The 12,500-nt window shown below is 36.5% G+C and overlaps 1 protein-coding gene across 1 annotated transcript in view; it reads right to left on the bottom strand.

Annotated features, from left to right (window-relative positions):
• LOC137660096 (cardioacceleratory peptide receptor-like) overlaps window positions 1–10,987 on the bottom strand; it is an 89,601-nt gene extending 78,614 nt beyond the window's left edge. Inside the window, exons 1-2 of the mRNA XM_068394814.1 lie at window positions 10,967–10,987; window positions 9,379–9,514 (exon numbers count right to left, since the gene is read on the bottom strand). Of these exons, the coding sequence (XP_068250915.1) occupies window positions 9,379–9,514; window positions 10,967–10,987 (157 nt within the window). The remainder of the gene's footprint in view (window positions 1–9,378; window positions 9,515–10,966) is intronic.
• Between the last annotated feature and the right edge of the window lie 1,513 nt (window positions 10,988–12,500).

Here is a 12,500-nt window from a genome sequence, read left to right on the forward strand (position 1 = left end):
TTAGTTAACACTAGTTAAATAAGACCACTGAGTCTTTTTTAACTCTTGTACACTTCTCGCAAAGGCTTTGCCCTTACCTGCTAGGTCAAACTTGGGTCAAAGTGAAGTTACAAAAGTTGGTCAGGTATGATGGAACGGACATAAGAAAGGGGTCAAAGTTCAAAGAAAGGGACCTCTGTATATAAGGCAAAGAGGGCACTGCAAAGTATCTTTGACATCAAGTGCAACATTATCCTTAATCCTTCCAAATACCGACTTCATATCCAAATGCAGAACATTTCACAAGTAAGAGATACGATATTATGAGAAAAATGACATGACAAATTCGTTTAAACTTGATCCACAGCCCTTATTAAGATTACTCTTGGTATCTTAACATTTTCACTAATAAAAGGGAGTACAATTGAAGACCAACAGGGTCCACTTGAAATGAAATTGTGGATGAATTAGCTGGTATTTTTTCAATAGATTTCAAAATAGCTGGGTATACTATACATATATGTATACCTTACTGCCCATCGGAAATTCCACCCGTATACCACAGAGTTCAAAATTGCTGGTTTTACTGTATGTATATGTATATCTCACTGCCAGTTGGAAATCTCACCCGAGCACGATAGCGTTCAAAATAGCTAATTTTGCTGTACGTATATGTGTATCTTACCGCTCGGTGGAAATCCCACCTGAACACCATAGTGTTCGAAATAGCTGGTTTTACTGTACATATATGTATATCTTACTGCCCATTGGAAACCCTGCCTACTGTAAGTACTACACATATCGTCAAAGTGAAAGAACTTAAAAAAAGCCAAAGTTTATATTCCATAAATTTGAAGACATATTGAAAGTTGCAAGTCAGAGTTAACAACAAAGCACACGAGGTAAAATTATCTTCAGATTTCTATCAACTTTATCAAAAATGCTCTAGTGGTACCAAAGAGAGATTTGCATCAGCAATTATCAAAGCAAAATGTTACCAAGAAAGCAGGTTTTATTAAAACCCATTTATCACGTCTAGCAGTTTGCTCATGACATGTTCAAGAACGCGAACAAAACGTACATTAATGGCTCCCAGACTCGCAGCGCTTCACGGTTGCCAGGCACACGATTCATGGCGTCCAGCCTTGCGCTACAGTTACCACACGTGTAATTCGTATCTCGCAAACTCACAAGGCTAGAGATTATGCCTCATTATCTTCAATGCTCTCAAGTTAAGCTTGCCAGATGTAGGATTTCAAGATTCTCAAGGCCAACAGTTACCAGACGCACGATTCAAAGAACGACAACCTTTCCCGCGAAATTTCTGCCGAGGAGAATCGTCTGGCAACGATGACCAGACAAGATTTCAAGATTCTCAAGGCCCACAGTTACCAGACGCACGATTCAAAGAACGACAACCTTTCCCGCGAAATTTCTGCCGAGGAGAATCGTCTGGCAACGATGACCAGACAAGATTTCAAGATTCTCAAGGCCCACAGTTACCAGACGCACGATTCAAAGAACGACAACCTTTCCCGCGAAATTTCTGCCGAGGAGAATCGTCTGGCAACGATGACCAGACAAGCAGTTGTTAACCACTAGTTCATCTCCGTTTAATCTTCATGATTATTTGAGCAACTGTGGGCAAGCCTACTTATTACCCGCGATAATCTCATCCATTTCAACTCGTAACCATTTACTCTGGAGGCCAGGCCACTCCCTTACACGCTCCGATGATCTGTGTTCCCTAAACACATATGATTTCACGTAGTCTCCCCTTAACTTAAAAGAGAATTTTAGGTAACATGCAATTCTTCCCTGCAGGCTATAGAAAACTGGTAACTATTTCCATCAAATCGAGTTCTTCAAGTCAGGTAATTCAGATTTAAATATCTTCTTGTCAGAAAGGTTTTTGAAGCCAGTGATCAACCATAGAGAGCCCTACTTATGAGCTTTTAATCATTAAGAAAGTATATTTTAAGCAACAATAAATCGTATATTTGATTTATTTTAGTGAGGCACATTTGCACCGACTCGCAGCGGAGCCCTTTTAGCTCGGAAAAGTTTCCTGATCGCTGATTGGTTAGAATGATCTTGTCCAACCAATCAGCGATCAGGAAACTTAATACTTATAAGCTTTTAATCATTCAAAAAATGTATTGAATGGGACAATAAATCTTATATTTGATTACTAAATTCAATTTATTTTAATGAGGCATATTTGCATCGACTCGCAGCGGTGCCCTTTTAGCTCGGAAAAGTTTCCTGATCGCTGATTGGTTAGAATGATCTTGTCCAACAAATCAGCGATCAGGAAACTTTTCAGAGCTAAAAGGGCACCCCTTGCGATGCCGTGCAATTATGCCTCACTAAAAAAACTTACTATAGTTTCTTTTTACTGATAAAAGTATATATTTGTAATAGTAGTAGAGGAATTGGACGTAATATAGATAATAAAATTAGTTATAAAAAATTATAGTAAATCAAAATAATTAAAAAAAAAAGATAAAAATAACGATGATAGAAAAGGAACAATATAAGTATAATGATATTTTTTTATTGAATAATAATAATAATAATAATAATAATAATAATAATAATAATAATAATAATAATAGCAATTTTAATACTAATGATACTAGTAATGCGAATAATAATAATAATAATAATAATAATAATAATAATAATAATAACAATAATAATAATAATGATAATAATAATAATAAATAATAATAATAATGATAATATTAATAATAATATCAGGAGTTTTAATCAAAAGGCGATATATAGCAATAATAATAATAATAATAATAATAATAATAATCATATTGATAATAATAATGAAATTCTCTCAAACAACAATATAAAACAAAATAAAAACAAAAACAACAATAATACAAAGCATAATTTAAACAGGAGAAAGAGTCTCTCTCTCTCTCTCTCTCTCCTCTCTCTCTCTCTCTCTCTCTCTAAAAGGCTTTTGTATGGGTATTTCCACGAAGCACTTAGGCAAATATAAGTAAATACTGTTCCGTCTAAAACGTTTGCTTTATCCAGGTAAGAAATTAAATGCATTTTAGCAAATGGATTTTCATATGTGTATTAATGTTAAAAATAACTTTAAGTCACTGACGCAATCATTCGTAGTGAAAGTTATATACGCAAACATACACACACACACACACACATATATATATATATATACATATATATATATAAAATATATATATATATATATATATACACACACATATATATATATGTATATATATATATATATATATACATATAGTTATACACAAACATTTATAATCATGTATGCATATATATATATATATATATATGTATATATACACACATATATATACATATATATATATATATATATATACATATATATAAATACACACACACATATATATATACATATATAAACATATTTGATGAATTTCGCCAGTTAAAAGTATTTTTCAAATTTCAAATAAGCCATATATATTAATACATTAAAGTCTGAACTCTCTTAACGACCACGGGGTCAGAGCCCCTGGAGAATCACTCAAAAGACTATAGTATCTGCCCGGCCGGGTTTCGAACCCTGGTCCGGGATACTTGTATGACATTGATCTTAACACTCAGCCAAGAAGTAAGGTCAATGTCACATAAGTATTCTGGATCAGGGTTCGAAACCTAGCCGTTCAGATACTATAGTCTTTGAGTGATTTCGCCTGGGGCTCTGACCCCGTGGTCGTTAAGAGAGTTCAGACTTTAATGTGTTAATATATATGGCTTATTTGAAATATATGTATTTGAATATCCCGAGAGAGAGAGAGAGAGAGAGAGAGAGAGAGATACAACGATTTTTGGATGTCTCAAAGACTTTTTAGTCTATCCGTAGAGACTTCATTTGATCTTGGGTAGAGAGAGAGAGAGAGAGAGAGAGAGAGAGAGAGAGAGAGTTACATGGATTTTGGATGTCTCAAAGACTTTATAGTCCATCCGCGGAGACTCCATTTGCTCTTGGGAGAGAGAGAGAGAGAGAGAGAGAGAGAGAGAGAACAAAAATAAAGGAAGACTTCCCTTCAAAGAGAGAGAGAGAGAGAGAGAGAGAGAGAGAGAGAACAAAAATAAAGGAAGACTTCCCTTCAAAGAGAGAGAGAGAGAGAGAGAGAGAGAGAGAGAGAGAACAAAAATAAAGGAAGACTTCCCTTCAAAGAGAGAGAGAGAGAGAGAGAGAGAGAGAGAGAGAGAGTTACAAGGATTTTGGATGTATCAAAGACTTTTTAGTCCATCCACGAAGACTCTATTTGCTCTTGGGTAAAGACAGAGAGAGATAAAGGACACACACCTCCCTTGAGAGAGAGAGAGAGAGAGAGAGAGAGAGAGAGAACAAAAATAAAGGAAGACTTCCCTTCAAAGAGAGAGAGAGAGAGAGAGAGAGAGAGAGAGAGAGAGATAGAGAGAGAGTTACAAGGATTTTGGATGTCTCAAAGACTTTTTAGTCATTCCACGGAGACTCCATTTGCTCTTAGGTAAAGACAGAGAGAGATAAAGGACACACACCTCCCTTGAGAGAGAGAGAGAGAGAGAGAGAGAGAGAGAGAGAACAAAAATAAAGGAAGACTTCCCTTCAAAGAGAGAGAGAGAGAGAGAGAGAGAGAGAGAGTTACAAGGATTTTAGATGTCTCAAGGACTTTTTAGTCCATCCGCGGAGACCCCATTAACTCTTGGGTAAAGACAGAGAGAGATAAAGGACACACACCTCCCTTGAGAGAGAGAGAGAGAGAGAGAGAGAGAGAGAACAAAAATAAAGGAAGACTTCCCTTCAAAGAGAGAGAGAGAGAGAGAGAGAGAGAGAGAGAGAGAGAGAGTTACAAGGATTTTGGATGTCTCAAAGACTTTTTAGTCCATCCACGAAGACTCTATTTGCTCTTGGGTAAAGACAGAGAGAGATAAAGGACACACACCTCCCTTGAGAGAGAGAGAGAGAGAGAGAGAGAGAGAGAACAAAAATAAAGGAAGACTTCCCTTCAAAGAGAGAGAGAGAGAGAGAGAGAGAGAGAGAGAGAGATAGAGAGAGAGTTACAAGGATTTTGGATGTCTCAAAGACTTTTTAGTCATTCCACGGAGACTCCATTTGCTCTTAGGTAAAGACAGAGAGAGATAAAGGACACACACCTCCCTTGAGAGAGAGAGAGAGAGAGAGAGAGAGAGAGAGAACAAAAATAAAGGAAGACTTCCCTTCAAAGAGAGAGAGAGAGAGAGAGAGAGAGAGAGAGTTACAAGGATTTTAGATGTCTCAAGGACTTTTTAGTCCATCCGCGGAGACCCCATTAACTCTTGGGTAAAGACAGAGAGAGATAAAGGACACACACCTCCCTTGAGAGAGAGAGAGAGAGAGAGAGAGAGAGAGAGAGAGAGAACAAAAATAAAGGAAGACTTCCCTTCAAAGAGAGAGAGAGAGAGAGAGAGAGAGAGAGAGTTACAAGGATTTTGGATGTCTCAAAGACTTTTTAGTCCATCCACGAAGACTCTATTTGCTCTTGGGTAAAGACAGAGAGAGATAAAGGACACACACCTCCTTGAGAGAGAGAGAGAGAGAGAGAGAGAGAGAGAGAACAAAAATAAAGGAAGACTTCCCTTCAAAGAGAGAGAGAGAGAGAGAGAGAGAGAGAGAGAGAGAGAGAGAGAGAGTTACAAGGATTTTAGATGTCTCAAGGACTTTTTAGTCCATCCGCGGAGACCCCATTAACTCTTGGGTAAAGACAGAGAGAGATAAAGGAAACACACCTCCATAGAGAGAGAGAGAGAGAGAGAGAGAGAGAGAGAGAGAGTTACATGGATTTGGGATGTCTCAGAGACTTTCTAGTCCATCCACGGAGACTCCATTGGCTCTTGGAGAGAGAGAGAGAGAGAGAGAGAGAGAGAGAGAGAGAGCAAATTGTTTGTTTCCCTTAATGGCAAGTAGGTAACATTCAATCCGGGGCGTCGCGTAAGGGGCCAGACTGCCGAAGAGCGATGAAATATCGCTCGGCCGTCATTGGGTAAAAATAAACAAATATATTCACCATAGCTCAAGGAGTTTCTTCCTTTCCCCTTTTTTATTTCTTTTTAATTATTTATCGTTTCTTATTCTTCAGTATTTATTTCGTTTATATTTTGTTATTACTGCTATGATTATAAAGAGAATGATGATGATAATCACTATGTTGTATTAATAATAATAATAATAATAATAATAATAATAATAATAATAATAACACGTTTATATGTTATTAATTTTATTATTAATGCAGTAATAATAATAATAATAATCATCATCATAATAATAATAATAATAATGATAATAATAACACATTTACATATGTTATCAATTTTAATATTACTGCAGTAATAATAATAATAATAATAATAATAATAATAATAGTAATAGAAATAATAATAATAATAATAGTAATAGAAATAATAATAATAATAATAATAATCTACATCCGTCAAATCAAAAGATCTCTCTTATCAGAATAATAATAATAATAATAATAATAATAATAATAATAACAACAACAACAACAACAACAATAAAAAACCCCAGTCAAATCAAGCGAATCCAATTTCGCTCTTAAACATCCAGACATATTTTAACTTACCACCTCGGGTTACTCGTGACGTCACCAGTTCCGGTCCCTCTACCTAGTAACCGAAACCCTTCTATGGGGCGGGGGAGGGGGGGGGGGGGATTTGAGAGCTGTCTGCATTTATAGAGTAATTGTACACCTCGCTTGTCTTTGTGCAGTTTGGTGGTTTTGTAGAATGGGCGGATATGTGTGGGCGTGTGGGTCGTTGGTTTAGATGTGGATGTGTATGTTCTGTTGTGGGTGTATGGTGTGGATGTATATTGTATGGATATGCGTGTGTATGTATGTAATTATATACTGTGTGTATATATATATATATATATATATATAGTATATACGTACATATAAACATTTATATATATGTATATTTGTGCATAGAATATACATAAATAATTATATATAAGTATATATACAGTATATATATTTATACATATATGTGCATATATATATATATATATATATATATTATTAAATGCTAAGCTACAACCCTAGTTGGAAGAGCAGGATGCTATAAGCTCAGGGGCCCCAAAAGGGAAAATAGCTCAGTGAGGAAAGGAAACAAGGAAAAATAAAATATTTTACGAATAGTAACAACTTTAAAATGAATATTTCCTAAATAAATAATAAAAACTTCAACAAAACAAGAGAAAGAGAAACTAGATAGAACAGTGTGCCTGAGTGTACCCTCAAGCAAGAGAACTCTAACCCAAGACAGTGGAAGGCCATGGTACAGAGGCTATAGCACTACCCAAGACAAGAGAACAATGGTTTGATTTTGGAGTGTCCTTCTCCTAGAAGAGGTGCTTACCATAGCTAAAGAGTCTCTTCTACCCTTACTAAGAGGAAAGTAGCCACTGAATAATTACATTGCAGTAGTTAACCCCTTGAGTGAGGAAGAATTGTTTGGTAATCTCAGTGTTGTCAGGTGTATGAGGACAGAGGAGAAAATCTGTAAAGAATAGGCCAGACTATTCAGTGTCTGTGTAGGCAAAGGGAAAGAACCGTAACCAGAGAGAAGGATCCAATGAAGTACTGTCTGGCCAGTATATACAAATATACAAATACAGACACACACATATATATCACATAATATTAACAATATATATAATCTATATTTTATAACAACAGTAATACTCTTGTCCTGTTTCAAGCTTAACATCAATTAATCTAGTCTTAACTCTAAGCTTAAGATCCTATTTTAGTATCTTGACATGTAAGCCAGTATTAAGCTTTTTAACTGTATTAATTTTACTTAAAAATATTGACTATCACTATTTTTCACTATCTCGCTTGGATATATATTATTCATTTTCAAACAATAACCTTCAGTGAATACTATGTATATATCTTTTTAAATATTAATATCATGATTATGAAAGTACTTAAGAAAGTGTCAGTCGTCAGTTTGTTCATTATTATTATTATTATTATTATTATTATTATTATTATTATTATTATAACAAGCTAAGCTACAACACTTGTTGCAAAGGCAAGATGCTATAAGCCCAAGGTCTCCAACGGAGGAAAATAGCCCAGTGAGGAAAGGAAACAAGGAAATAAACAACAAGAGAAGCAATGAACATTCAAAATAAAATGTTTTAATTAGAGTAACAACTTTAAAATAGATATTTCATATATTAACTAAGATAGAACAGAGTGCCCGAGTGTGCCCTCAAACAAGAGAACTCTACTCCAAGACAGTGGAAGACCATGGTGCAAAGGTTTTGGCACTACCCAAGAATAGAGAACAATGGTTTGATTTTGGAGTGTCCTTCTCCTAGAAGAGCTGTTTACCATAGCTAAAGAGTCTCTTCTACCCTTACTAAGAGGAGAGTATCCACTGAACATTTACAGTGCAGTAGCTAATCCCTTTGAGCGAAGAAGAACTGTTTGGTAATCTCAGTGTAATCAGGTCTATGAGGACAGAGGAGAATGTGTAAAGAATATGCCAGACTATTCGGTGTATGTCTAGGAAAGGACAGAATGACCCGTAACCAGAGAGAGGGATCCAATGTAGTACTGCCTGGCCAAAGGACCCAAAAACTCTCTAGCGGTAGTATCTCAACGGGTGGCTACTGCCATGGCTAACCTACTACCTAAGAGGAAAGTAGCCACAGAACAATTACAGCGCAGTAGTTAACCCCTTGAGTGGGGAAGAATTGTTTGGTAATCTCAGTGTTGTCAGGTGTATGAAGACAGAAGAATGTATAAGGAATAGGCCAGGCTATTCGGTGTATGTGTAGGCAAAGACAGAATAAGCCGTAACCAGAGATAGGGATCCAATGTAGTACTGTCTGACCAGAGAACAATGTTTGATTTTTGGAGTGTCCTTCTCCTGGAAGAGCTGCCTGCCGTAGCTAAGGAGACTCTACCCTTACCAAGAGGAAAGTAGCCACTGAACAATTAGGATGCAGTAGTTAACCCCTTGAGCGAAGAAGAATTGTTTGTTAATCTAAGTGTTACCGGGTGTATGAAGACAGAGGAGAGTGTGTAAAGAATAGACCAGACTATTTGTTGTATGTGTATGTAAAGACAAAATGAGCCGTAACCAATGTAATGCTGTTTGGCCAGTCAAAGGACCCTATAACTCTCTAGCGGCAGTACCTCAACGGCTGGCTGGTGCCCTTACCAAGAGGAAAGTAGCCACTGAACAGTTACAGTGCAGTAGTTAACCCCCTATGTGAAATAAAACTGTTTGGTAATCTAAGTGATGTCAGGTGTATGAGGACAATAATAACAATAACAAAAACACTAGGAATAGACTCACCTGCCAACGCTAGATGCATTATGAAATAATTGGTCCTTGATTTCCTGGCTTTGGAGAGCATGAGAGCAGCTATGACTGCTACATTTCCAACCACTATTGAGATGAAGAGGATCCATAGGACTGTGAACTGCTCCGTCTGTAAGGAAGAGAGAAGGAAGATCTGTTTTAGGATGTCTGGGAGTTGTAATTATCATTATTATTGGCTGAGTTACAATCCTAGTTCTGAAAGAAGGATACTATAAGGACAGGAGCTCCAGTAGGGAAAACTAGCCTAGTGAGGACGTGAAAAGTTACAACCCTAGTTGTGAAAGAAGGATGCTATACTAACAGGGGCTCCAGTAGGGAAAAATAGCCTAGTGAGGACATGAAAAGTTACAACCCTAGTTGTGAAAGAAGGATGCTATAAGGACAGGGGCTCCAGTAGGGAAAAATAGCCTAGTGAGGACATGAAAAGTTACAACCCTAGTTGTGAAAGAAGGATGCTATAAGGACAGGGGCTCCAGTAGGGAAAACTAGTCTAGTGAGGACATGAAAAGTTACAACCCTGGTTGTGAAAGAAGGATGCTATAAGGACAGGGGCTCCAGTAGGGAAAAATAGCCTAGTGAGGACAGGAAAAGCTATAACCCTAGTTGTGAAAGAAGGATAATATAACGACAGGGGCTCTAGTAGGGAAGAATAGCCTAATGAGGACAGGAAAAGCTACAACCGTAGTTGTGTGAAAGAAAGAAGCTATAAGAACAAGGGCTCCAGTAAGGAAAAATAGTTTATTGAGGACAGGAAAAGCTACAACCCTAGTTGTGAAAGAAGGATGCTATACGAACAGGGGCTCCAATAGGGGAAAACTAGCCTAGTGAGGACTGAAAAAGCTACAACTCTAGTTGGAAAAGAAGGTTACTATAAGCCCAAGTGCTCCAGTAGGGAAGAATAGCCAGCCTAGTGAGGACAGGAAAAGCTACAACCCCAGTTGGAAAAGAAGGATAATATAAGAACAAGGGCTTCGATAGGAGAAATAGCCCAGTGAGGAAAGAATATAAGAAAACTAAATAAACTATATATGAGAAGTAATGAATAAAGATTATGAAATAACATTATTATCATTTGCTAAGATAAAGCCTTAGTTGGAAAAGAAGGATGTTATAGGGCACAAGCAAGGGCTTCAATAGGGAAAAATAGCCCAGTGAGGAAAGAATATAAGGAAAATAAATAAACGATATATGAGACTTAATGAATAAAGAATATAAAATAATATTATTATTTGCTAAGCTACAACCTTAGTTGGAAAAGGAAGATGCTATAAGCACAAGGGCTCCGACATGGAAAAATAGTCCTGTGAGGAAAAAATACAAGGAAATAAACAAACTAAAAGAGAAGTAATGAATAAAGATTACAAAATATTATTATTACAAGTTAAGCTACAAATGCAGCCATTTATAGTTCACTGCAAGACAAAGGCCTCAGACATGTCGCATATTCATGTCTGGGGTTTGTCCATATTTCATCGTCACGCTGGCCAACTGTGTTTAATGATAGTGGGAAATGTTTCTCCAGTCGTTCACAGCAAACCAACCTAGTATGGGTGACCCTAACTAGTACATTTGAGTTGATCATATTGATAAGCAAACCTTTTCCCACTAACAAAGGGAAATACATAATACTTCAGATTACATGTAAGAAATATACATAATTCTTCAGGTCACGTGTACCAAATATACATAATTCTTCAGACTACATGTATGGAATATACACAATTCCCCAGACTATGATACCAAATATGCATAATTCTTCAGATTCCGTGTACCAAATATACATAATTCCTCATATTCCGTGTACCAAATATACATAATTCCTCATATTCCGTGTACCAAATATACATAATTTTCAGACTACGAGTACGAAATATACACAATTCTCCAGACTATGGTAACAAATATGCATAATTCCTCATATTCCGTGTACCAAATATACATAATTCCTCAGATTCCGTGTACCACCAATATACATAATTCCTCATATTACTTGTACCAAATATACATAATTCTTCAGACTATGTGTATCAAATACACAAAATCCTCCAGACTACGTGTAACAAATATACAAAATCCTCCAGACTACGTGTCTCAAATATACACAATCCTCCAGACTACGTGTACCAAATATACAAAATCCTACAAACTACGAGTACCAAATAAACATAATTCTTCAGACTACATGTACCAGATATACACAATTCTTCGGGCTACTTGTACCCAATAAACAAAATCCTACAAACTATGTGTAGAAAATATACACAATTCTTCTACTACGTGTACCAAATATACACAATTCTCCAAACTACGTGTACCAAATATACACAATTCTCCAAACTAAGTGTACCAAATATACACAATCCTCCAAACTACGGGTACCAAATATACACAATTCTCCAAACTACGTGTACCAAATATACAAAATTCTTCAGACTACGTGTACCAAATACACCCCAAAATAACAAGACAGGAAGCACTTCTGGAGGTGACAAAACACCTTCCAACTTTTCAGTACATTTACAACTAATTCCATCAAAAGACTTCCTCCCCAGTCTGTCCTTCCTCTTTCCTGACATCCATTCAGGAGAACTTTTGAGAGAGAGAGAGAGAGAGAGAGAGAGAGAGAGAGAGAGAGGGGAATTCTTTTGAGACAACTTGCTCTGCTAATAGCTTTTTTTTTAGTCTAGGCCACAAAACCTGAACTTCTTCGTCTTAAAGATCAGTCTTTTAATTTATTTCAAATTATGTTTTAGGGTAAAATTTTTATTTTTTGGGCTTAAGCCATGTCGTCCTAATGGAAGGTTCCTAATAGTAGCTTCCAAGGGATATATGAACTACAGTGATATTCTCAGAGAATTTACCTTTAGGTCTCCAAAATTCTAACTCCTAGCGCAAATATCCTTAACATTCTCAAGGATATCGCATAAATCAGGGGGACGTATATCTTGATACGACACATAGCTATCTTCACACCGATTAGCGTTTTCGCTTTGAGAGGGAAGATTGGCAATTTTGGAAGGGGAGCCGTTATCAAGGTTACCCTATTTCCTGTACTACTATTGAGTACCAAGATGGCGCCATATTCAAGATGGCGG

This window comes from Palaemon carinicauda, chromosome 20 (genome assembly GCF_036898095.1).
Source record: "Palaemon carinicauda isolate YSFRI2023 chromosome 20, ASM3689809v2, whole genome shotgun sequence".
Classification (NCBI taxonomy): domain Eukaryota; kingdom Metazoa; phylum Arthropoda; class Malacostraca; order Decapoda; family Palaemonidae; genus Palaemon; species Palaemon carinicauda.